Source organism: Crocuta crocuta, unplaced genomic scaffold (assembly GCF_008692635.1).
Source record: "Crocuta crocuta isolate KB4526 unplaced genomic scaffold, BGI_CrCroc_1.0 scaffold118, whole genome shotgun sequence".
In the NCBI taxonomy this organism is placed as follows: Eukaryota; Metazoa; Chordata; class Mammalia; order Carnivora; family Hyaenidae; genus Crocuta; species Crocuta crocuta.
In genome coordinates, this window is record NW_027551558.1 from 8,076,616 (window position 1) to 8,101,781 (window position 25,166).

A 25,166-nucleotide genomic window follows, 5' to 3' on the forward strand; every position below is an offset into this window, starting at 1 on the left:
TGTATCTTAGTGTTTTGTAAGGAAACTGCTAGAATGGTATTGTGCTCATACTAGAATGAGGACCCAGTGTATATAGAATCTTTCCTGGAAGAGGTGTTACTTTGTGCTGATTTAGTCCGCTCTGAGCCTGTCAGTATATTATTTAAGAATGATGAACAGTGGTGTTTTAAATGTTAGGAGAGAGGAAAAAAAAAAAACACTTCTGCCTTTATATAAGAGATCAGATAATCTACTCTGTATTGAAGAACTTAATTTTTTTAAAACCCAAACTTGTTTATTGTCTGAGCACAGATCAAATCCTGTAGGTGTCAACCAAATTTTTATACTTTGCAAATAATTTCTAAAATACCTCTCTGCTTCCAAGCCATTAATTGCTAGTGAGGCTTGTTTTTATTTTGTACTTTAATTTTTGTGCTTATTTTTACTATATTGCCATACTCTTAATAGAAGAAAAGCAGAGCTAAAGGGAAGAAAACGAGAGAGGCTAAGACTATCAGGAGATCAGAAATCGGAGGAGTCATAATCATCTTAGTGTTCTAAGGGAACTCAAATAGCCCAGCTCGCTCTTTTATAGAAAAAGAAACTTTTCCAATCTATGTAGCATTACTTACAGTGTGTGAAACTGTTTGATAGCTGTATAATTTTAATAGTCTTGATATATGCCATAACTAGTATGCTTAGTTTCTTTATTGCATGTAAACATACAATTCTGAAAAGACTACTACCACAGTATTTTAAAAAAAAAAAAAAAAAGGATGTCATATATATATCCCAATCATCAATACCTATATGTAAACTCTTCTTGCCTGAAACACTCCACCTTTTTGGGCACTAACTAGACCATTTTCAAGGAAACAAAAAGGAAAGAGCTGGCACTCCAGCATGTGTGTGTGTGTGTGTGTGTGACCTTGTGAGTAACAGTGGTGAGGAGCACATGACTATCCCCATGTTCTCCGAATGGTTATTCTTTCAAAAACAAACAGGTGAAACTTTAGAATGAATAAAATACATGCTTTAGTTTAAAAAATATTTATTATAGAAATGTATATTTACTTAGTTTTAAGGAATGTACTTGACAATAGTGTTAACGTATATATTTCTTCAACTCTCTGCAAACTTTACACCCTGAAGATATCTACAAAGATGGTTTATTTACAAGTTTCAGGAGAAATCATCACTTCCCCAAGACCGCCTGCTGCGCAGGGAAGCCGGGCTGGTCTCACCACCGCTTTCATTTCACTCTGTACTTGTAGAAGGAACACAGTGTGTGCGTGAAGTTCCATCCTAGTGCTAGTGACAGGCCGTAGAGCAGAATGAGAGGTGCAAATGGATAAAGAAGAATTACTGTATTTTTCAAAAATGGCAATGCTGGAAAAGAAACAAATCCAGATTCAATTTTTAAAGAAAGTAATTATGACTCATGAACATTCTGAAAGCTCTTCTTATTACAACAGGTGGGGCCAAAAAGAAAGCCAGAAGATGTTTTGACTCCGGGAGATGCTGCTCTAAAGCCAGAATAGGCTACTCTCACTGTGTTGTCCTCTCATCACAGCTGTGAAGAAGCCAGGACGAGGGACTGTCAGCACGAAGGCTGAGAGAGGCGCAGATTCGGGACTTGAGAGGTTACAAGTAAGGGACAAACATCACAAATAGTAATGAAGACAGTGGTGGATCTAAACAGGTGACTGCCTCAGAGGCCTCTAAGAGTTCATCTTCAAGTCCAGCAGAGGTGGGGGTTACAGGAAGAAGATGTCCCAAGATAGAAAGCACCACACCTCCAATTTGAGAAGAGGAGGGCTCAGCCAGTAAGTGTCCAAGGCTCAGGAAGGAGCTAAACCTCTCAGATATAAGATCTGTCCCCAAATATCCATGTCTCCTTTTGCTCAGTACTTACTTAGTGGGTGCCTACCACACGCATCCCAACCTGAACATCTCTCCTCCAGGAAGCCCCCGAAGTGATAAATGAGCCACACTCAAGTAAATTGGAGGGAGCTGCCAAGAGTGAGCAAATCTCCATTTAAAGAAACCACAATGTTGCAGTGTACTAATCATAATTTAAAACTTTCTCAAAACGTGAAAATTCATTAGAAATCTGTCACAAACCTGTCCCCTGGAATGTAGAAAGGACTCCCCGTGCCCAGAACAAGGTATTACAATCTGAGGGGGTTATGTGCTCCCTGGCAAAGTGGCCAGCAGGGTGGGGTAGGAAGGGCCGGAGGAGCCAGTCGTACATGAGCACCAGGGGTATTTACGGTTAAGGTCCTAATCACTCAGGTGATGAGAAAGAAGAGGTGAATCAGTTTCTCATTCACACTAAGAAAAAGCAGCTTCTAGCAGGATTTAATAGTAAATTTGCAAACATATCCTCTGGTCAGTAGAGGTTGGGCCTGATCTGTGACCATCTGCAGAACCACACAGTGACTGTAAAACCAAAGTGAGGCAAAGGTTTTTAAACACCATGAAAATGGCTTGTAAAGGTTTCTATACCTATGTGACCATCCCAGACACCCAGCCCATGCCTCACTCTGACCTGCTGCCGGACAGAGAACCGGAAAGCCAGGATGAAAAGGAAACGGGTCGTGTGTTTCTGCAAGTAACTTGGAGATATTCAATATGGTTTAACATGGTTCCTCAGAATTACAAAATCTGTTATAGAGCAGCCATGCCACTTTGTAGCTGCAAGGCCATGGGGCAAGTTATTCAGTGTGTGCCCTCATCTGAAAAATAGGGTTAAGTAAATGAGGCAATGCATGTAAAAGTAAGCGATCGTGTTACTATTGCAACCTTTCCCTCTCCCAGTTACGTTTTTCAGTCAACCAAAACAATTTGTGACTTACCACTGTATCCTAGGAAGGTTACATAGATATAATAGCCAACTGCCACCAACCATAAGGTATTTCCAACTAAATACCCGATAAAGGTGTCTGTCAGGATAACATCTGCGGAAGAGATACATACACTGAATCTCTTCAGTACATACAGTGATAACATTTTACAATCATCTGAGAAGCACCTGCTACTTACGGTTGATGAAGAAAAGCTGGATAAAATGCAGAATGACTAGGAGAGGATAAAAAGCATTCAGATGGACGTCGAAGGCATAGCCCCACTCCACATCATAGTCTCTGCTCTGCCGTTTCACTAAATACTTGTTAGAGATAAACCTAAAGAGCAAAGTTAAAATTTCTTTCATAATACAATAAAGTTAATTTCATAAATATTTACTGACTACCTTCCGTGTACCAAGTATTATTCCAGATACTGGAGATAAAGCAGTCAACAAAAACAGACAGATCTCTGCCTTCGATCTAGTTGGAGTCATCAGATGGCATTACGTAGGAAAGTTAAGCAATGAAGAAGAATATAAAATAGCTGAAATGCAGTATTAAACAGAATAGTCCTAAGAAGGTACTATCTGAGTAAGACCAAGGGCAAGGAGGGAATTACCTGGGGCAGAGCACTGCAGGCAGAGGGGAGTCCGAACACAGAGGTGGAGGAGGTGGTGGAGGACAGAGGAGGTGGCAGGGTACCTGGCCTATGTGAGGAGACGAGTGTGCCTGGAACAAGCGAGAAGAGTAGCAGGAAATGAAGCAGGGAGCAGATGGTATGAAGCCTATGGCCACTTTAAGACCTTTGGCTTTTACTCTTGATGAAACAAGTCACCGGAGTTCCCAGAAGAGGGTCTGACTCGCTGTTTGGATGGGGTTCCTCTGACTGCCGATCTGGGAACAGACTTCAGGGACAAGAGGGGAAGCAGAGAGACCAGCTGGGAGGCTACTGCAAGAGAGGAGCAGGGGTGATGGCAGAGGAGGTCGTGACGTGTGGGAAATGCTATACAGGAAGGCAGAGCCAGGAGGATGTGTTTACTGCATGCAGAGTAAGACAAAAAATGAACAAGCAAGGATGACTGGGTGACTTTTGCCTGAAACGAATGGAAGACTGAGTTACCATTAACTACAGTGGGGATGCCTGCACAAAGTGGTCTGGGGCAGTGCAGGAGTTTGGATTTGGACCTGTTATGTTGAAGATGCCTATTAACATGGAGTAAGAAGTCTATGAAGTCTAGAATTTAGAGGAGGTCTGAAATGCAGACACACTCATCCATGTGTATATATTGAAAGCCATGGGCCTAAATGACACCCTCCCCAAAGAATGTAGATACAGAATAGGTCCAAGACCTAACACCCAAAAGGTCACTCCTCTATTAAAAGGTCAAGAATCTGGAGGAACCAGGAAGTGAAAAGTGACCAGTGACTGATCTGGCCGTAAGAACAATTGTCACTGGTTCCACAGCATAGCCTATGAGTTCAGTTAAGTGATGAGTGAATGAAAAGCAAAATACCCAGATTTGGGGCATAGAAAACTAGACCTTCAAAGGAAAATAACAAAGAGGATGATCTGTACTGTGAACACAACTGCAGAAACTTAGTGGACCTTTCATGTGTGTGGTTTCATTTCAAGGGTACAGTTAAAATGCTATGCCTACTGTGGAAATAAAAAGGAAAACTAAACGAGGTATGTAGTACAGTGCTAATAGTCCTGTACGCGGTTATCTGAAGATATCAACATAATACAGCTTTGTTTGAATAAACTCTTAAGTTATCAAAATGTCTTCCATTTTAGCCAAGAACATGGGCCATTATAATGCAGAATAAGGAGCACCTGGGTGGCTCAACGCAGGGAAGTGCCTGACTTCAGCTCAGGCCATGATCTCAGTGAGTTTGAGCCCTGCTTTGGGCCCTGTTTGACAGCTCAGAGCCTGGAGCCTGCTTCAGATTCTTCTCTCTCTCCCCCTCTCTCTCTGCTCTTCCCCTGCTCATGCTCTGTTTGTCTCTCAAAAATAAATAAACGTTAAAAATTTTTAAAAAGAAAGAACACAATCAACGCGCAGCTCACTACCCGAGAGCTCCCATTCTGTGGCCCCCCTGCTCCTACCCCTCTGCTTGTCCCTTACATCAGCGCTTTCCAGGCTTCTGTCCCCAGTTCGAGTCTTCTCTCTAGAACAGACACTCCTTCTGAGAGAGCTCAGACACCTGTGGTTTTCACCTCCCACCTCCCCACTAATGATGCCAGCCATGTCCTCCTCTGGGCACAGACTGTAGTAGGTTCGGGGTCCCTGAACCCAGCATCTACTGCACCTTTTTCTCCACTAACATCCTCAAGCCATCAGAACTCAACATGTCCAACATGGAATGCTTTGTCCTCACCTGCCACTTACTCCTGCGCCAAAAGTCTTGCAGGCTCTCCTCAAGAAGGCCTCTGCCTCTTCCCCGATCTTCCCCCCGTGACCCATCTCCCTCTCCTCTTTTCCTGAGTTCACTGCACTGTCCGGGCCTGCTCTACACCTGTGCCCCACCAGCTGAATCCAGCCTTGCCACTCTTCTTCAGCTTCTTCATGGCCACAGAAGAGATTTTCCCTAAATCTTTACTCCAAAGGCTCCAAGTTCCCCACCTGTCTTCCACTCCCCGACCAACACATGCAAGCTCTGAGAAAAAGTCCAGTTCTTTCTTCTGAACTGCACTGAAGGCCGCATACCTTCCTGAACTGGGGAGTGTCACCCTGCGCTACCAGACCCCGCATGCTGTTCCTCATTTCTGGGCCTGTGCCTCCGGTACCAGGAATCCAGGATCCCGTCTCCCCCAAACACCTCCTCCTGCTGGTTCCTGTGGCGCCTCTGGGAGGACAGCAACCACGTGCCATCATTCCTACTTCTAACACCATTCACAACACAATGTAGGTGTTCAAAAATATACAGAGTCCTTTTCTATTTAACTGAAGCTGTAATATGGACTCAGTAAAGGTACTGAGCTCCAGGATGACTTGGTTTCTGTGGCCCTCCAGAGTCCGTGCGTTCATGGTAGAATGTTTGCTACAAATGATTCCTCGGAAAGCCTTTTTTATTGGAATTGTTTCATATACCACGTTTTCCATGAGTATTTTCAGAATGAATATGTGACTTACATTAGTATTATTTTTAAGCTAGGTTTTAGAATTCTAAATTAATGACACAGAGCATTTACTGACTACTAAGCACATACACAACCTGTACTAGTCAGAAGTTACAAATGAAAACAACACATTTGTATCATCAGGTTACAGTCTTAGGATTTTGTTTAAAATTCTGTTTAAAACTGCTGGGCACTTTTCAATACCACAATTTTTTCAAATACCTTACAAATCAGATAACTAACTCCATTTTACAAAAGATGGACACTGGGACTAACTGTAACTAAGAGTTACATCAATGAGCTGGCATTTGAACGTAGGCCCATCTGTGACTAAAATTTCCATGGTGTTTTCCCTGATACACATAACCTCTACTCAACCACTGGCCCTCTATGAACTCCCTCGACACATCCATTCCCCTAATCCGGGATGGCAACCACAGAGGAGCCTGCATCTCTGAGAAAACAGAAAAACAAAATGCTGTATTTCTATACTTAGACCAGCACGCTATCACTGTTAAACCAAACCCAGAAGTCAGACCGCACACCTGTTCAGTAAAACCTGTGTGTGTGTGTGTGCGCGCGCGCGCGCAAGGAGGCACCAAAAGTTTAACAAATCCTTTTTCGAATGTACTTGATTTAATGTCAAATATTCAGAGTAAAATTCCATGAAATAACCCTCTACAGCTTAAACACCTAGAAGTGATCCACTGACAAATGTAGGAGGAAATCGTGCCATCATCCAGGCAACCTAAGGAGAACTGGCTAACTGCATGATATTTTTGCAAAACCAGGGACTTTGTTAATATGATAGAATCATGACCTCAGTTCACTTATTTGCTGCACTTTCACAATACAAACCATCCTTAGAGTATTTTCTGATACAAACAGTGACTTAGATCAAGTTATAATAATCTTGATAGTCAAAACTGATGCTTTCAAGAGACAAGGTCCAAGATAGTGATGGAGGAAGACCTTGAACTCCCTCCCCTCCATGGACACACCAAATCTATACCAACATATGGACTAATTCCTTTGGGAAAAGAACTGAGGGCTGACTGAAGAGTTTCTGCACAACAAAGGAGGGAAGGGCCACAGAGACAACAGCAGGACAGACAGAGACATAGTAACAATAGGCACCCACCCCTGATGCTGCCAGCTTGGTGTATGGAGGGACAGGGCCATAGAACCAGGAACAGATTCTACCTCCCCGGGGACAATGTTTAAAAGGGCCACCAGAATTTAAAGGAACCAGTCCCTGAGCATCTGCCAAACAGCTGGGATCTCAGGAACTGGCCTCCAGTGGTCCAAGGGCTGGCAAGTGCCACTGTTGATGACCCCNCCCCACCCCCGCTCCACAAAGCCAACACTGACAGCACAGATAGCTGGCCTGCTGCTTCGGGGAACCCTGGGAACCTAGCCCACACCAGTCAAACTCCACAAAGGCACACACACCAAAGCAGTGGTTTAAAAGCCAACTAGAATATTAAAAAAAAAAAAAAAAAAAACCCTCAGCCAAATGGCCAAGGCCTGTGGGAATGCATTCTGTCACCAAAGGGGCTGGCGAGTGCCACGTTTATGTCCCCCCACCTCACCTGATCACTCCAGCTGGAACAGGGTATGATGCCCTAACCGGCCAGCACTTCAGTGAACCCCACACGCCTATGCCACACTCACGTCAGCTCCAATTCTACCAGGGCCCCCACTGTGCAGAGTGCCCCAGGACGCCCCTGCACCCCGCCCCCGCAGCCTGAGCCCACTTCAACTCTTACTGTTCCACCAGGGCACCACCGGCCCATGCCCACTGTAGCTTCAGATGTCCCACTGGGGTGCACCCTGTGTACAACACCCAGGGCCCCCTACCCCAGCCAAACCCAGGCCCACTATACAGGTCTGGCCAGCCGAAGCCAGCAGGCATACCCAGTCTACGTGGGGCATTCCTACACAAGTCCAATCCTTCAAGACTAGAAGTAGTTGTTCTGCCTAATTCACAGACACAAATACAGAAAGTAAAACAAAATAAGGAGACAGAGGAATATACCCCAAGTAAAAGAATGAGATTAACAATCTACCTGATAAACAGTTCAAAGTAATGGTCAAAAAGATACTCACCAGACTTGAAACGAGAGGTTCGATGAACCTAGTGAGAACTTCAACAGAGACAGAAAATATAAAAGAGAACCAATCAGAGTTGAAGAATGTAATACCCGAAATGAAAACTACACTAGAGAGAAAACAGCAGCAGATTAAAGGACAGAGAAGAATGGAAGAGCGATCTGGAAGGCAGGAAATGGAAAGCAACCAAGCTGAACAACAAAAAGAAATAAAAATCAAAAACAAAAATAAAGATAGATTAAGGGATCATTGGGACAACATCAAGCATATCAACATTTGCATTATAGGAATCCCAGAAAGATGAGCGAGAGGGGGCAGCAAATGAATTTGAAGAAATAATAGCTGAAAACTTCCCTAACCAGGGGAAGGAAACCGACATCCAGGTACAGGAGCGAGAGAGCCCTAAACAAGATGAACCTAAGAAGGATCACACAAATGCAGCTAATAATTAAAATGTCAAAGATTAAAGATAAAGACAGAATCTTAAAACAGCTAGGGAAAAACAATTAACTATGTACAAAGGAAGCCCAATAAGGCTGTCAGCTGATTTTTCAGCAGAAACTTGCAGGCTAGAAGGGAATGGCAAGTTATATTCACAGTGCTGAAAGAAAAAAACTATGACCAAGAATACTCAACCCAGCAAGGTTAACATTCAGAATTGAAGGGAGACATAAAGAGTTTTCCAAACAAAACCTAAAGGAGTTCACTGCCACAAAACTGTCCTTGAAATGTTAAAGGGAGCTCTTTTAGCAAGGGGGAAAAAGGCCATAAATAGAAGAAAAATGTGAAAGAAAAAATTTCACAAGTAAAAGCAAACATACAATAAAGGTAGAAGATCAATCACTTATAAAGCCAGTATGAAACTTAAAAGACAAAAGCAGTAAAACCAATTACACCTAAAAGTTAGTTAAAAGACTTAACAAAAACAAAAGGTGTAAAATATGGCATAAAATATGGAGGGGACATAAAAATATAGTGCTTTTAGAATGTGTTCCAACTTAAGTGACCATCAACTTAGTAGAGACTGCTATACACACAGAATGTTACATATGAACCTCATGGTAACCACAAACCAAAACCTTTAACAGATACACAAAAAATAGAGAAAAGAATCCAGCATAACACTAAAGGATGTCAACAACTACAAGGAAGAGAGCAAGAAAAGAACTACGAAACAACCCAGAAAACTTACAAGATCAGAATAAGTCCATACCTATTAATAACTACTTTCAATGTAAATGCTCTAAATGCTCCAATCAAAACTCACAGTGTATACTGGAAGTCTAGCCACAGCAAACAACAAAAAGAAATAAAAGGCATCCAAACTGTTAAGGAAGAAGTAAAACTTTGACTATTTGCAGATGACTTGATATTATATATAGAAAACCTGAAAGACTCCACCAAAAAACTTCTAGAACTGATAAACTAATTCAGTAAAGTCGCAGGTTACAAAATCGGTATACAGAAAAATGCTGTGTTTCTATACACCAATAATGAAGCTGCAGAAAGAGAAATTAGGAAAACCCATTTGCAGGTGCACCCAAAATAATGATACCTAGGAATCAACCTAACCAAAGAGATGAAAGATCTGTACTCTGAAAACTATAAATACTGATAAAAGAAAATGAAAATGACACAAAGAAATGGAAAGACATTCCATTCTCGTGGACTGGAAGAACAAATGCTGTTAAAATATTCATACCACTCAAAACAATCAACACATTTAATGCAGTCCGTATCAAAATACCAACAGCATTCTTCACAGAACTAGAACAAACAATCCTAAAATGTGAATGGGACCACAAGAGACCCTGAATAGCCAAAGCAATCTTGTAAAAGAAAAACAAAGCTGAAGGTATCACAACTCCAGATTTCAAGTTATATTACAAAGCTGTAGTGATCAACACAGTACAGTATGGCACAAAAACAGACACATAGATCAGTGGCCCAGAACAGAAAACCCAGCAATGAATCCCAATCTATACGATCAGTCTTCAATAAAGCAGGAAAAAATATCTAATGGCAAAAGATAGTCTCTTCAACAAATGGTATTGGGAAAACTGGACAGCTACATGCAAAACGAAACTAAACCACTTTGTTATAAAGTGTACAAAAACCACTTTGTAACCACTTTGTTACAAAGCCGTAGAAAAATAAATTCAAAATGGATTAAAGACCTAAATGTGAGACCTGAAACCAAAAAACTCCTAGAAGAGAATACAGGCAATAACGGCAGTAACTTCTTTGACACTGGCTTCAGAACAGTAGCAACTTCTTTCTAGATATGTCTCCTGAGGCACGGGAAACAAAAGCAAAAATAAACTATTGAGACTTTACCAAAATGAAAGGTTTCCACATAGTGAAGGAAATAATCAACAAAACTAAAAGGCAACCTACTGAATGGGAAACATCTGCAAATGACTTATCTGATAAAGGCTTAGTAGCCAAAATATATAAAGAATTCATACAACTCAACATCCAAAAAACCAACAGTCCAATTAAAAAATAAGCAGAAGACATGATTAGGCATTTTTCCAAAGACAAAGAGATGGCTAAAAGACACATGAAAAGATCCTCAACACTACCAATCATTAGGAAAATGCAAATCAAAAGTACAATAAGATACCACCTCACACCTGTCAGAATGGCTAAAATCAACAATATAAGAAACAACAGATGTTGGCAAGGATGTGGAGAAATACGAACCCTCGGGCACTGTTGGTAGGAACCCAAACTGGTGCAGCCACTCTGGATAATAGTATGGAGATTCCTTCAAAAGTTAAAAATAGAACTTCCCTAGCCAAATCATGGAAAGATGCCCATCAACTGTTGAATGGATCAAGAAGATGTGGTTCATCTATACGAGGGAATACTACATGGCAATGAGAAAGAATGAAATCATGGCCAACGTGGATGGAACTCGAGGGTGTTATGCTGAGTGAAATAAGTCAGGTAGAGAAAGATAGATGCCATACGTTTGCACTTTTAAGTGGATCAGGAGAAACTTAACAGAGGACCATGGGGGAGGAGAAGGGGAAAAAATAGTTGGGGAGAGGGAGGGAGGCAAACCATGAGAGACTCTTGAATACTGAGAACAAACTGAGGGCTGGAAGGGGTGGGGGAGAGGGGAAGGGGGGTGATGGGCATAGAGAAGGGCACTTGTTGGGATGAGCACTGGGTGTTATAAGGAAACCAACTTGATAACAAACTATGAAAGAAAAAAAAGATAGAACTTCCCGAGGGAAGACTGGTTGGCTCAGTCATAAGCATCTGACTTGATTTGGGCTCAGGTCATGATCTCGGGGTTCGTGGGTTTGAGCCCTTCACTGAGCTCTGCCCTGAGCATGGAGCTTACTTGGAATTCTCTCTTTCTGCCCCTCCCCTGCTCACTCACTCTCTCTCAAAATAAATAAATAAAAACTTAAAAAAAAAATAGAACTACCCTATGATCCAGCAATCACACTACTGGGGATTTACCCAAAGAACACAAGTACACTAATTCAAAGGATACATGCACCCCTATGTTTATAGCAGCATTATTTCCAATAGCCAAGATACGGAACCAGTCCAAGTATCCATAGGTTGATGAATGAATAAAGAAGATGCGCACGCACACACACACAAACAGGAATATTATTCAGCCATAAAAAAAATTGAAATGTTGCCATCTGCAACCCATATGGATGGAGCTAGAGAGTATAATGCTAAGCAAAACAGGTCAGAGAAAGACAACATATAATTTCACTCATACATGGAATTTATGAAACAAAACAAGCAAGGAAAAAAGCAAGAGACAAATTAAGAAACAGACTCTTAATTATAGAGAACAAACAGATGATTATCAGAGGGGAGGTGGGAGGGGGAATGGGTTAAATAGGTGATGGAGATTAAAGTGTGCACTTGTGATGAGCACAGGATAATGTATGGAAGTGCTGAATTACTGTACTGTATACCTGAAACCAATGTAACATTGTATGTTAACAGAAATTAAAATAAAAACTTAAAAAAAAAAAGACATAGGGTGACTGAATGGGTAAGAAAACAAGACCCAGCTATCTGTTGCTAACAAGACTCATTTCAGACCTCAAGACACATACAGACTAAGTGAAGGGGTAGAAAAAGACTTGACATGCGAACAGAAACCAAAAAATTAAAAAATAAAAAGCCTGGGTACCAATACTTCTATCCCACAAAATATACTTTAAAAACAAAGACTGAGGGGCCCCTGGGTGGCTCAGTCGGTTAAGTGTCCAACTTCGGCTCAGGTCATGATCTCACAGTCCGTGGATTCGAGCCCTGCATCGGGCTCTCTGCTGACAGCTCAGAGCCTGGAGCCTGCTTCAGATTCTGTGTCTCCCTCTCTCTCTGCCCCTCCCCTGCTCGCTCTCGCTCTCTCTCTCTCAAAATAAAATAAAAAATTTTAAAAATAAAATAAAAATAAAAACAAATATAAAAACAAAGACTGTAACAAGAGACAAAAAAAAGGCATTACATAATGATAAATAGCTCCATCCAACAAGATACAACAATTGTAAATAATTATGCATACTACATAGGAACACCCAAATACATAAAGCAAATACTAACAGATATAAAGAAACGGATAGTATTTCAAAAAAGAGGACTTTAATACCCCACTTACATCAATGGATAGATCATCCAGACAGAAAATCAATAAGGAAGGAGCGGCTGTCAACAACGTATTAGACTAGAAGGACTTCACATATATACCCAGAATAGGGTGCCTGGGTGGCTGAGACAGTTGAGCATCCAACTCTTGATTTCAGTTCAGGTCATGATCCCAGGGCTGTGGGATCAAGCCCTGCATTGAGTTCCCTGCTGAGCAGTGGAGGCTGCTTGAGATTCTTTCTCTCTCTCTCTCACTCTCTCTCTCTGTCCCCCCGTATCTGTCCCTCTCATCCTCCACTCATGCTCTCTAAAATAAAATTAAAAATATATATATATATATACACACATATACACACACACACACAGAATACTTCATCCAAAAAAAGCAGAACACACAATCTTTTCAAGTGCATATGAAACATTCTCCAGGACATATCACATTTTAGGCCATAAAACAAATCTCAATAAATGTAAGAAGACTGAAATCATATCAAGATCTTTTCTAATCACACAGCATGAAACTAGAAATCAATTACAAGAAAAAAAATGGAAAAAACACAAACGTGAAGTCTAAGTAACAAGCTATTAAAATAATGGGTCAACAACAACAAAAACAAAAGAACAAAAAAGAAATTAAAAAAACACCTTGAGATGAATGAAAGTGGAAACACAACATCCCAAGAATCTTTGGGGCACATCAAGAGCGTTCTAAGAGGCAAGTTCTTACAGGTATACCTTATGAAAAAAACAAAAATTTCAAACAAACTAACTTAACATCTAAAGAAATGCAAAAAGATGAACAAAGCCTTAAGTTAATAGAAGGAAGGAAATAATAATAATCAGAGTAGAAATAAATGAAGGAGGAACCAAAAAACAATAGAAAAGATCAAAGAAACCAAGAGCTAGTTCTTTGAAAAGATAAACAAAATTGATAAACCTTCAGCCAAAGTCATCAAGAGACAGAATTCAAAGAAGTAAAATCAGAAATGAAGAGAAATAACAACAAATGCTACAGAAATAAACAAAACGCTACAGTTTACAAGAGACTATAATGAAAATTTATATGCCAACAAATTAGACAAATAAGAAGAAATGGATAAATTCCTTTAAAACATCCAAATTGAATCAGGAAGAAATGGAAAATGTGAAGAGATGTATTATTACAAGTAATGAAATTGAATCAGTAGTCAAAACCTTCCCAAAAAACAAAAGTCTAGGACCAGATGATTTCACAGGTGAATTCTAACAAACACTTAAAGAAAAGTTAATACCTATTTTTCTCAAACTATTGCAATAAAATAGAAGAGGAAGGAAAAATTTCAAATCACTTCTATCAGGCTAGCATTACCCTGGTATCAAACCAGACAAGGACATTACAAAAACGGAAAACTGTAGACCAATATTCCTGATGAATACAGATCCAAAAATACTCAACAAAATATTAGCAAACCAAATTCATCAATATATTATAAGAATATTCCACTTGATCAAATGGGATTTATTCTAGGGATGCAAGGATGGTTCAATATTTGCAAATCAATGTGATACACATTAATGAAATGAAGGATAAAAATCATATGATCATCTCCATAGATGCAGAAAAAGCATCTAACAAAATTCAACATTTATTCACAATAAAAATTCTCAACAAAACAAGTTTAGAGGGAACATACCTAACCTAATAAAGGCCATACATGATAAACCCACGGCTAGTATCACGCTCAATGGTGAAAAGCTGAAAGCTTTTCCTCTGAGACCAGGAACAAAACAAGAATGTCCACTTTCATCACTTTTATTCAACCTAGTAGTGGAAGTCCTAGCCATAGCAATCAAGGAATCAGACAAGAAAAAAATTAAAGGCATCCAGATTGGTAAGGAAACTGTCACTATTTGCTGATGACATGATACTATATAGAGAAAACCTGAAAGACTCCACCAAAAACCTATCAGAACTAATCAATGAATTCAGTGAAGTTGCAGGACACAATATTAATATACAGAAATCTGCATTTCAATAACGAAGTAGCAGAAACTAAGAAAACAATCCCATTTATGACTACATTAAAAAATACCTAAGAATAAATTTAACCAAGGAGATAAAAGACATATACTCTAAAAACTGTATGATACTGATGAAAGAAACTGAAGAGGACATAACATATGGAAAGATATTCCATGCTCATGGACCGGAAGAACCAATATTGTTAAAATGTCCATACTACCCAAAGCAATCTGTAGACTGAATACAATCCCTATCAAAATGCCAGTAATATTTTTCAGAGAACTATAACAATTAAGAATTCTAAAATTTGTAGGGGCGCCGAGTGGCTCAGCTGGTTAAGCGTCAGACTTCAGCTCAGTCATGATCTCTCGGTTCACGGGTTCGAGCCCCACATCGGGTTCTGTGCTGACAGCTCAGAGCCGGGAGCCTGTTTCAGATTCTGTGTCTCCCTCTCTCTCTGCGCCTCTCTTGTTTACACTCTGTCTCTGTCTCAAAAATAAACACTTAAAAAATTTAAAAAAAAAAAGAATTCTAAAATTTGTATAGAACCACAAGAGACCCCAAATAGCCGAAGCAATCTTGAGAAAGAAAAACAAAGCTGGAGATGTTACAAATGAGATACCAAGATATACTACAAAGCTATAGTAATCAAAACAGTATGATACTGGCACAAAAATGGGCAGACCAATGGAAGTGAATATAGAGCCAAGAAATAAACTCACAATTACATGGCCAATTAACCTATGACAAAGGAGACAAGAATATACAATGGGGAAGACAGTCTCTTCAATAAATGGTGTTGGAAAAAATGGACCGTTACATGCAAAGGAATGAAACTGGACCACTCTCTTACACCATACACAAAAATAAATTCAAAATGGATTTAAGACCGAATCATGAGACATGAAACCATAAAGCTCCTAAAAGAAAACATAAGCATTAATCTCTTGGACATTGGCCTCAGCAACATTTTTATGGATTGTCTCCTCAGACAAGGGAAACAAAAGCAAAAATAAACTATTGGGACTACACCAAAATTAAAAGCTTTTGCATAGCAAAGGAAACCATGAACAAAATAAAAAGGCAACCAAGAAAATGGGAGAAGATATTTGCAAATGATCAGATAAAATGTATAAAGAACTTAAACAATTCAACACCAAAAAGAGTCCAATTAAAAAATGAGCAGAGGACCTAATCAGACATTTTTCCAAAGAAGATATACAAATGGCCAAAAGAATATGAAAAGTTCCTCCACATCACTCATCATCAGGGAAACACAAATCAAAACCACAATGAGATCTCACCTTAGACCTGTCAGAATGGCTAGTGTCAAAACGACAAGAAATAACCAGTATTGGCAAGGATGCACTGAAAAAGGAACCCTTATACTGCCAGTAGGAATGTAATCTGGAGCAACCACAGTGGAAAACAGTATGGAGGTTTATCAAAAAATTAAAAACAGAAATACCATATGATCCAGCAATACCAGTACAGCAATTTAGCCAAAGAAAATGAAAACATTAATTTGAAAAGTTATATGCACATGAACATCTACTGCAGCGTTATTTACAACCGTCAAGATATGGAAGCAACCTAAGTGTCCATCAACAGTTGAATGGAAAAAGAAGATATGGGGTGTATACATATATACACACACACAGACACACAAACACACACACATTCTAGAATATTAGTCATAAAAAAGAATGAGATCTTGCCATTAGTGACAGCACAGATGGACCTACAGGAAATAATGTGAAATAAGTCAGAAAAGACAAATACTGTATGATTTCACTAACATGTAGAATCTAAAAAACAAAATGAACAAAAAGCAGAAACAGGTTTGTAAATACAGAGAACAAACTAGGAGAGGAGATGGAGTTGAGGGGATGGGTGGTATATGTGGAGGGGATTAAGAGGTACAAACTCCCTTATAAATCAAACACGAAGACAAAAAATACAGCATAAGGAATAACATCAATAACACTGTAACAATACTGCATGGTGACAGATACTAACTATACATAATATTTCATAATCTATGTAATTGTCAAATCACTATGTTGTACACCTGAAATTAATATAACACCATATGTCAACTATACAACAATTTTTAATTCATGCTTTCAATCCATCTATCTCATTTCAATTTCCATCAGCTACTTTATCTCTAAAAGCAGCAAATGCAGGCTCTACAGCAGTACTTGTAAAACCAATGTTATGGTACTTACCACATTAAGGTTGATATGAGAAGACCAACGCCCACACAATCTATGAATACAACCCAAAGGAGAAGCTTTATGGTCTCAAAAAATCCCATGTCCAGAACAAAGCCAAATCCTATGGTGGACACTGAAACAAGATTTACATGATAAATTCAGGCACTCTGCTAAGTTCTGGGGGATACAGGGCATAGTCCCTGCCCTCCAGATGCCCACACGTGTAGTGGAGGAGACTGTCAGGTAAACAAAACCCCAAAGATGTGTTTTTTATGTATGTGTGTGTGTGTATATATATTAACAGAGAAATGCAGACTACCTTGGAACACAGAATGGCTACTGAGGTATCTGAAGTTCAGCAGGGTAGTCCCAACATTTAAAACACCACTAGTTCTGGAAAGGCACTCACATATTTAAGTTCAGGTAAAGGTGAAAAAAAATCTTACATTTTACACCTAACATCCTAACGGTAGTTAGGACTGTCACACTACATTATTGTAGAACTTAAAAGTAGTTTCTCAAGTTCACATCGGTATTTTTAGAGCTCTCACTCTGGATTTTGCCTATGAAATGCAAATTCCAATCTTGATATTTCTTTTCACAGTAAGTTTGCATTTGGTATCAATTTTTTTTTTTTTTTTTTTTTTTTTTTTTTTCCTTTNNNNTTTTTTTTTTTTTTTTTTTTTTACCACTCCCTGGTAAATAAAGACCCAGAGTGACTCTGTCCTCTCCTTTTCAAAGTTCCAAAGGAACAATTTACTCTGGCATCTGCGTGGAACCTTTAGAACCAGAAAGAATAGAACATTCTCTCCTGTGAGATTTTTGAGGCTTCAAAAAGGAGAAATAGATTCAAATATCCCAAATTCTGACCCACAATATGTTCACAATGAAAGATTCTCCAAATGACAAGTTCAATCTAAAACAATTTGTTCTTCAACTCTCTTGTAGAGAAACTAACACTTACCACAGAGCCATACACTCAACAGGACCAAGAAAGCAGGGTCATCTCTGGCCCACTGATCCTTTGTCTGCTTTCGATAATGAAAATTTCTATAAACTCTCTGTGGGGAAGTAAACAGGTAAAGCATCTGCCACGCAGCAAACTCAAAGTCCATCTGCCGAAAACGAAAAAGCCTTCTCAGGTATTTGTAGCGTTTTGCTCCAGCTGTGTGTCTTGCTGCATCCCTGGTATTCAACACTCCATTCCCCTGCACTGGGGAATTCACTGAAGTACTTGGTAACATCTTCCTACATGGAAGAAAAAGATTCTTTTACAGGTAATCTGAAGAAGCTACTGGCTACCAACACCCCTCTTCTGAGATACTTAGGAGGGATGGTATGTTACATTTCCACCCCAATCCTTGATAAGAGTCAGGGGTCAAAAGCTAATGGAGATGGTTCTGAGGCTTGTTAGGGGCTCAAGAACGCCCCACTGCTCTTGAGGCAAGGCAGCAGCATGCCCATCATAGCACTTACACAGGGTCAGTATGTTTCCCACACTTCACCTCTCTCAATAATCAAGCAGCCCACCCAGGTGGCTACAGTTAACCGGGAGGGAGGAGGCAGGGAGAAGGAAGGAGACAGAGGGGAGGGGAGGGAGAAGAGGAGACAGAAAAAAAGCACTAGGAGGTAAAATGACCCCTTTATGGGCAAAATCCCGTGTTTTTGTTTTTATTTATTTTCATACAAAAGGAGAAAGAATGCCAAGCAGGCTCCGTGCTGTCAGCAGGAAGCCCAGGACTGGGACTCATGAACCCTGAGATCACCGCCGAAGGGGAAATCAAGAGTGGGCCACTTTACCCAAATGAGCCACCCTGGCGCCCCCAAAATCTTGTGCTCTCAACCATCAAGTCTTTAAGGGAAGAGTTTTTTTTTTACAGCCAATTAGAAGCAACGTTATCAACAAGGTAAAAACAAATGGCCTATTCACACAGGTCTATCAGTGCAAGACCATCAAGTAACTCTTTCACTAGAGTGTGATATAAAAACAAAACTGAAGTCCACAGCGTTTTACTCCCTGAATGGTTCAGCGGAAGGAACGGCAGTGGTGGAATCAGTCAGAAGCCAGGCGAGTGCAGGTCACCGTCCAGACCCCACGTCCTGGCAGCCCAGTTCCCGGCTCCACTCCCCCAAGCCTCCCGGACACCAGCAGCGCCTCCCCGGGCCCAGGTGCTCTCGTCAGCCCGGGGCTGCAGGCAGGGTTGCCATATTTAACAAATAAAAGCACAGGACGCCGACTTATATTTGGATCTCAGATACAGGTATAATTTTTAGTATAAGGACGTCCGAAACATTGTGTCAGGCATACACTAAAACGACGTCCGTGGTTTATGCGAAATGCAACTGTAACTGGACGTCCTTAATTTTTTTCTGGCAACTCTACCGCAGGCTGAGCAGCCGGGCCCGGGTATGGTCACTCCAGAGCCGAGGGACGTCAGGCCGCCTAACAAAACCTAGCCGCGCACGAGCGGAGCGGTCTTCAAGCCTCACCTGGAGCCCCGCTGCGGCCTCCAAGGGGTCCAAGCTAGCCCGCCACCTCCGCCCCGCAGCCCAGCCCAGCACCCGCCGGGCCTACTTCCCTTCCCGCAACGTAGCCGGCGCTGAGAGCCCGACGCGTCACTTGCGCCCACTTCCGCCGCGCCCGCAGCTTCTCGGGCCCCGTAGTTTTCCGGGGGCCCGCCGGAAGTTGTTGCTGCCGGTTTCCGGTTCCGGCCGTCGTGGGTCTCGCTTGCGTCTAACCCGGTCGCAGCCGTTGCGGACGGAAGCGGGTCTCGGCCGCTGGGGCGGGAGGCGCAGTCATGCCCCGGTATTACGAGGATAAGCCGGAGGGCGGCGCGTGCGCGGGCGTGAAGGAGGACCTGGGCGCATGTCTGCTGCAGTCGGACTGTGTGCTCCAGGTAGCGCAGCCGGGCGCCTGGGGTGATGTGACGCCGGAACCGGAGAGGCAGGGCCCAGCCAACGTTTCCCGGTCAGCCTGCGGTGGCGGTCAGGAGACGGGACCCAGAGTTAGAAGTCCTGGGTGCAGATCACAGAACTAGAACTCAGTCATATGATCACACCCAGTTGCAAGGGTGGCTGGGAAATCTAGCCCAGCCATATGCCCCACAAGAAAGGAAAAGTTAAATGTTAAGGGACACTGGCAGTGTGCCATGTGGTGTAGAGGTGAAGGAGGTTGAATTAACCTCCCTATCTTAGAATTAGATGGATCTTCCCACTAAGCAGTTGACAGTCTTGTGAAAAAGATGGCATCTGAGATACTGTTTGGGGAAGCATCAGTTTATAGTTCTGGTCTTTGGCATGGTCTTATTTACTTTTATATTTGCCTTCACATTATTCATGTGGGCAACAAACATCCCACCGGCAGCATCTCATTACAGAGTTTTGGGGAAGAACACAGTGCAAGGAAGCTTGCTTCTCTGTTCTGATTCACTTTTGAGATTCACTGATGTAGGTGACAATTCAGATCTAGAACCTAAGCAGGCAGGCAGACTGGAAAGTGGCAAGATTCCCGAGGATCGGGAATGCCACAGATGTGGTACTCTGTAGCATTTTTCACAGTAAAAGCAAGAAGGGCGACTGGCACTCACAAAATAAAGGTTTGGAGGAGTGGTTGCAGTGTTGGTAGGGTTGAGGTGTCAAAATCTGCTTGAAGGCAAACCCTGGGTGATGAAGAGCTGGTGAAATTGGGGTTACATTTTCCCAGTGCATGAATGCACCAGATGTTTCTATTTAAGTAGTAAGTATTCTAGGTTCCTTATTAACATCTCAAGTGTTCAGTACCACACTAACAACGTTCTGATTCTAGGGCACCTAATTCTGGCTGTTTGAGCTTTTAAAATTAACATGCACCAGGGTCATTTCATTCTCAGGCAAAATTGCTTGACCCATTTTATGCTGGAACTCACCTTGAGTAGGAAGATTTCATCATTTCTTTTTATATTGTCAAGCACTGCATAAGGCTAATGTTAATAAGCAGTATATGTTTTATTTCTTTAATAGGTAATAATATTAAGGTTTTGAATTTTTTTTCCTTCACAAATTGCATATCACAGTTTGATGTAATTAAACCTCGGGTAATTCAGAAAATTTAAGTCCAGTCAACTTTTCCCAAATGTCGTTTTATATATTTACATTCCTGGGAGCCAGAACCCCTATAGCACCTCTGCCTGTTACCCTCTGGCACTTCTCTACTTTGTGACATGCCCACACTGCCAGTTGGCATTTGTATGTGTATACCTTCTTTGCTACCTGGTTGTAAAAGCCCTAAGCAGGAATATTTTTTTTTACCCTCCCACTGAACTGATTTGGGACCATTCTGAATTTTTTTTTAAATAAATTAGTCGTCGTGAGGGTTTAGTTAATAGACAAATGAGTAGGATAGGGCATCCAAAGAGAGAAATTTTGCTGCAGTTAAATTTTAATCTTGCCTCTTTGAATTGTGAAGTATATACATTTTTAAACGTCCATTTATCAGTTTTGAGAGAGACAGAGAGAGAAAGCATGAGCAGGGGAGGGGCAGAGAAAGAGGGAGAGGGAACCCCAAGCAGGCTCTGCACTGCCAGTGCCAGGCTCGATCCCTTGACCCATGAGCTGAGCTGATATCAAGAGTCAGACTCAGCCACCCAGGCCCCCCTGAATTGTGAAGTATATTATTGATGCTTCCATGTGTCCAGCATATTTAAACATATGTTTAAATGTGTGAAACATAGCTTTGTTAAAAAAATACTTTAAGATTATGAAGAGGTAGTATTAAAATTTTTGTTCCATGTTTACCTTGAAAAAATACTATATTTTAGCTCTTACTTAGTTCTGCAGTTGTAATTTTGTCAAGTCTGGTTTTTAATGTTTATAGTTTAAGGAATCTTACTATTTAAGAATCAGAAATAAAAGTTTTCTCCTGTGAGCATTCTTGTAGCCGCTTCTTACCTTGATGGCAGGAAGGGATTGGCTTAGTCCAGTTTTCTTCTTAACCTCCTTTTAGCTTTCACTACTTAAAGATGAGTTCATTTCACATCAGGCCCAGGCAGATCTTCTCTCTCAAACATGTGTCAATTCTGTTAACATCTCCCTTTCCTCTTCCAGTTCTGTTTGGTTGTGCTTCTCATATTAGAGAACTTGACTATTAGGGGTGGGGTGGGTAGGGAGTGGGGTGGGAAGATGCAGAGATGTGTTGGAGGTAAAATTGCCTGCACTAAAAGGATATAACTAAAGGCTTTAAAGCCACTTGATAGGACCTTCCAGAAGGTCCCATCTACACTTCCCACTACACCTGGCCTGATCTCTCATATGTACATGCACGTATATTCGTCTATCTTGATGAGTTATGGAGTGTAAAAGTTTTAAAAACACTGAAGGAAAAAAAATTCATTACTTTCACCTTTACTCTCTTGCCCATAAAGAACTAATAATACTAGTTGCCAGATTTTTATATAAACATTTGAAACAAACGTGTCTTATGGGCACTAGTGTTTTCAAGAACTCAAGGGCACCCTTAAAGTGCTCCAAAATTATTTGATACATTTTTTAATTCTATCGTGTTCTCCCTAAGCATCAGCAGGCAAAATGAATCACAAAATATTTTCTTATATAATTTACAACTTTTTTTAACTGTTTTAAAAAGCACTACTTTCAGAAAGATAGTTATTTTGTACATTATGAGGAAATTTCCCATGTATTTATATTGTTTTCTGTGTCCTAGGAAGGAAAATCCCCTCGACAGTGTCTGAAGGAAGGAAACTGCAAAGCTCTGAAATACTCATTTTTTGAATGTAAAAGATCAATGGTAAGAGGCTATAGCTTTTGTAAAGCTTATGCTAAATTAACCATGTGAATGACCTAGCAATTACATATAGGTTGCGAGATCATTCAGAAAAAAGAATGTAGATAATATTATTTATATATTATTTCTACTTTGACACTAGAAAAAACTGTCTAGAGAACTTCTGAATGGACTAATAGATTCTTACAGCCTTTGTCCAAGACTGATTTCACTATTATTCCTCTAAGATGCCAATTTGCCTTATATACTGACTTTAAAACCTTCCACCTACCCCACCACCCTTAAAAGAGGCTGCACTGTGAGTGGGTAGTCATCCTGTGAGTAGATACTTTAAATATTTTTAATCCCCAAATGGCTAAGTGTTACTTAATATTTAAGTATTTCAAATACATTTGAATATTCATTTTGAGTTAAAAAAAATTTTTTTAACGTTCATTTTTGATGGAGACAGTGTGTGAACAGGGGAGGGGCAGAGAGAGAGAGAGAGACAGAATTTGAAGCAGGCTCCAGGCTCTGAGCTGTCAGTACAGAGCCCAGTGCGGGGCTTGAACTCACCAACCATGAGATCATGACTTGAGCCAAAGTCTGACGCTTAATGGACCGAGCGACCCAGGCACCCCTTGAGTTTAATTTTGTGTATGGTGTAAGAAACTGGTCCAGGTTCATTCTTCTGCACGTTTCTGTCCAGTTTTCCCAGCACCAGTTGCTGAAGAGACCGTCTTTTTTCCACTGGAGAGTCTTGCCTGCTTTGTGGAAGATCAGTTGGCCATACATTTGTGGGTCCATTTCTGGGTTCTCCATTCTGTTCCACTGATCTATGTGTCTGTTTTTGTGCCAGTACCATACCGTCTTGATGATTACTGCTTTGTAATACAGCTTGAAGTGGGAATTGTGATGTGCTTTGGTTTTCTTTTTCAACATTACTTTGGCTATTTGGGGGTCTCTTCTGGTTCCATACAAATTTTAGAATTTTTGGTTCTAGCTCTGTGAAGAATGCTCGTGTTATTGTGAGATTGCACTGAATATGTAGATTGCTTGGGTAGTATTGACATTTTAGCAATACTTGTTCTTCCAATCCATGAGCATGTAATGTTTTTCCATTGTTTTGTATCTTCTTCAGTTTCTTTCCTAAACTTTCTATAGTTTAGAGTGTATAAACTTTTCACCTCTTTGGTTAGGTTTATTCCTAGGTATTTTATGGTTTTTGCTGCAATTCAAATACATTTGAATATTAACCCCTTAATTAAAAGAATTAAGTTTCCTAGAAGAACATATTTTGAGTATAGTTCACAGAAAAATATAATTTGGATTCTACTTGAAAAGAAAATCCTCTTTGGGACCTTAATTGGAGCTTTTGTTTTTATTGCCATCTTTATTATATTTTTTTTCTTGGTAGCTCTGATGATTGCCTTTTTGATTGTTCTGGAAACCGGTTTACTTCTGTCAAGTAGTGAGACCTCTTACCAAAGCTGTGTTTAATTATGTTGTACAAAATATGATTCATTTATACATTTATTTTCAGTTGGATGCCAGATCAAGGTTCCGAGGAAGAAAAGGATATTGATGCCAACATGCTGAAACCAAAATGAAAACAACAAAGGATTTTCTCTGGTCACTTAAAACAGAAGCCAACATAGGAGACACACTTGCCACATCTGATGGGTTAGACCAGTATTTCTCTCCACAAACAGTGGAGAAAATGGAGGAGTATATGTATAAAGTAAATGATTCTCTTCCGCTAAGTTATTTTTGGAAGAAAAATTTAATCAAACAGCTGGGAGCTGGGAGCATCATAATGTGTATTAAGAATTGTTCTAAACCACAAAAAGTGGAAAGATTGTTATTTTCCAGCTTGACTCTTCAACCAAATGACTCATTTTGTATATCCTTTGTGAATATTATGAAGGCCACTGATGGGACTGTTAAAATGCATAACATGCAGTCTGGGGAGAGAATGTCTGTTGGGAAAGCTTTGGGTAAAGATTTCTACTCAGTCTGTCCTATTTAGTTCTAAAATAAATTGTGTTTGATTCCTTGGAGGAGAAATGCTTCATTTGCACCGATTTCACTAAAGTAACAACTTCAAAACTTAGTATCATACAGTAGGCACAGCTGGATGCAAACCTCTGATTGTTACCAGGGCTCTTGTCCTCCATCTTGGGGCGGTTTTTCTCTGTCTCTGGCTTAATGGAGAAGAGGCCTGGCAGCCAAAAGTGCACATCCTTAAGATCCATGATCCAGAAAGAGAGCTAACCTCCTTTTCTGCGGTCCACTAATCAAATCCTACAAAAGCACTACTGTCTTCCCTGGATCACTTGCCCTTGAATTAGACTGGTCCCTGTGGAAAAAGGGATAAGGCCCCACAGTCTTGGCCAGGCTGTGTGTACTGTCTTACACACAGTAATGGGTCACCCCCAAAAGAAGCACATTGGATGAGTCATGGGCCTTATCCCAAAAGGAAAGGATTCAGAGCAAA

General features: G+C 40.6%; 2 protein-coding genes across 2 annotated transcripts; one reads left to right on the forward strand and one right to left on the reverse strand.

Annotated features, from left to right (window-relative positions):
• Positions 1–1,013: 1,013 nt before the first annotated feature.
• On the reverse strand, positions 1,014–19,506 carry UNC50 (unc-50 inner nuclear membrane RNA binding protein). Its single transcript, XM_077749226.1, has 6 exons — positions 19,402–19,506; positions 17,876–18,159; positions 16,924–17,044; positions 3,025–3,164; positions 2,838–2,939; positions 1,014–1,368 (listed from the first exon to the last, which is right to left on the reverse strand). The coding sequence occupies exons 2-6, from the start codon at positions 18,153–18,155 to the stop codon at positions 1,232–1,234; spliced, it is 780 nt and encodes a 259-aa protein (XP_077605352.1). The 5' UTR covers positions 18,156–18,159; positions 19,402–19,506; the 3' UTR covers positions 1,014–1,231.
• Positions 19,507–19,622: 116 nt separating this feature from the next.
• COA5 (cytochrome c oxidase assembly factor 5) lies at positions 19,623–24,727 on the forward strand. Its single transcript, XM_077749227.1, has 3 exons — positions 19,623–19,808; positions 22,610–22,693; positions 24,213–24,727. Exons 1-3 carry the CDS (start codon positions 19,710–19,712, stop codon positions 24,252–24,254), a joined length of 225 nt encoding a protein of 74 aa, XP_077605353.1. The 5' UTR covers positions 19,623–19,709; the 3' UTR covers positions 24,255–24,727.
• Positions 24,728–25,166: the final 439 nt, after the last annotated feature.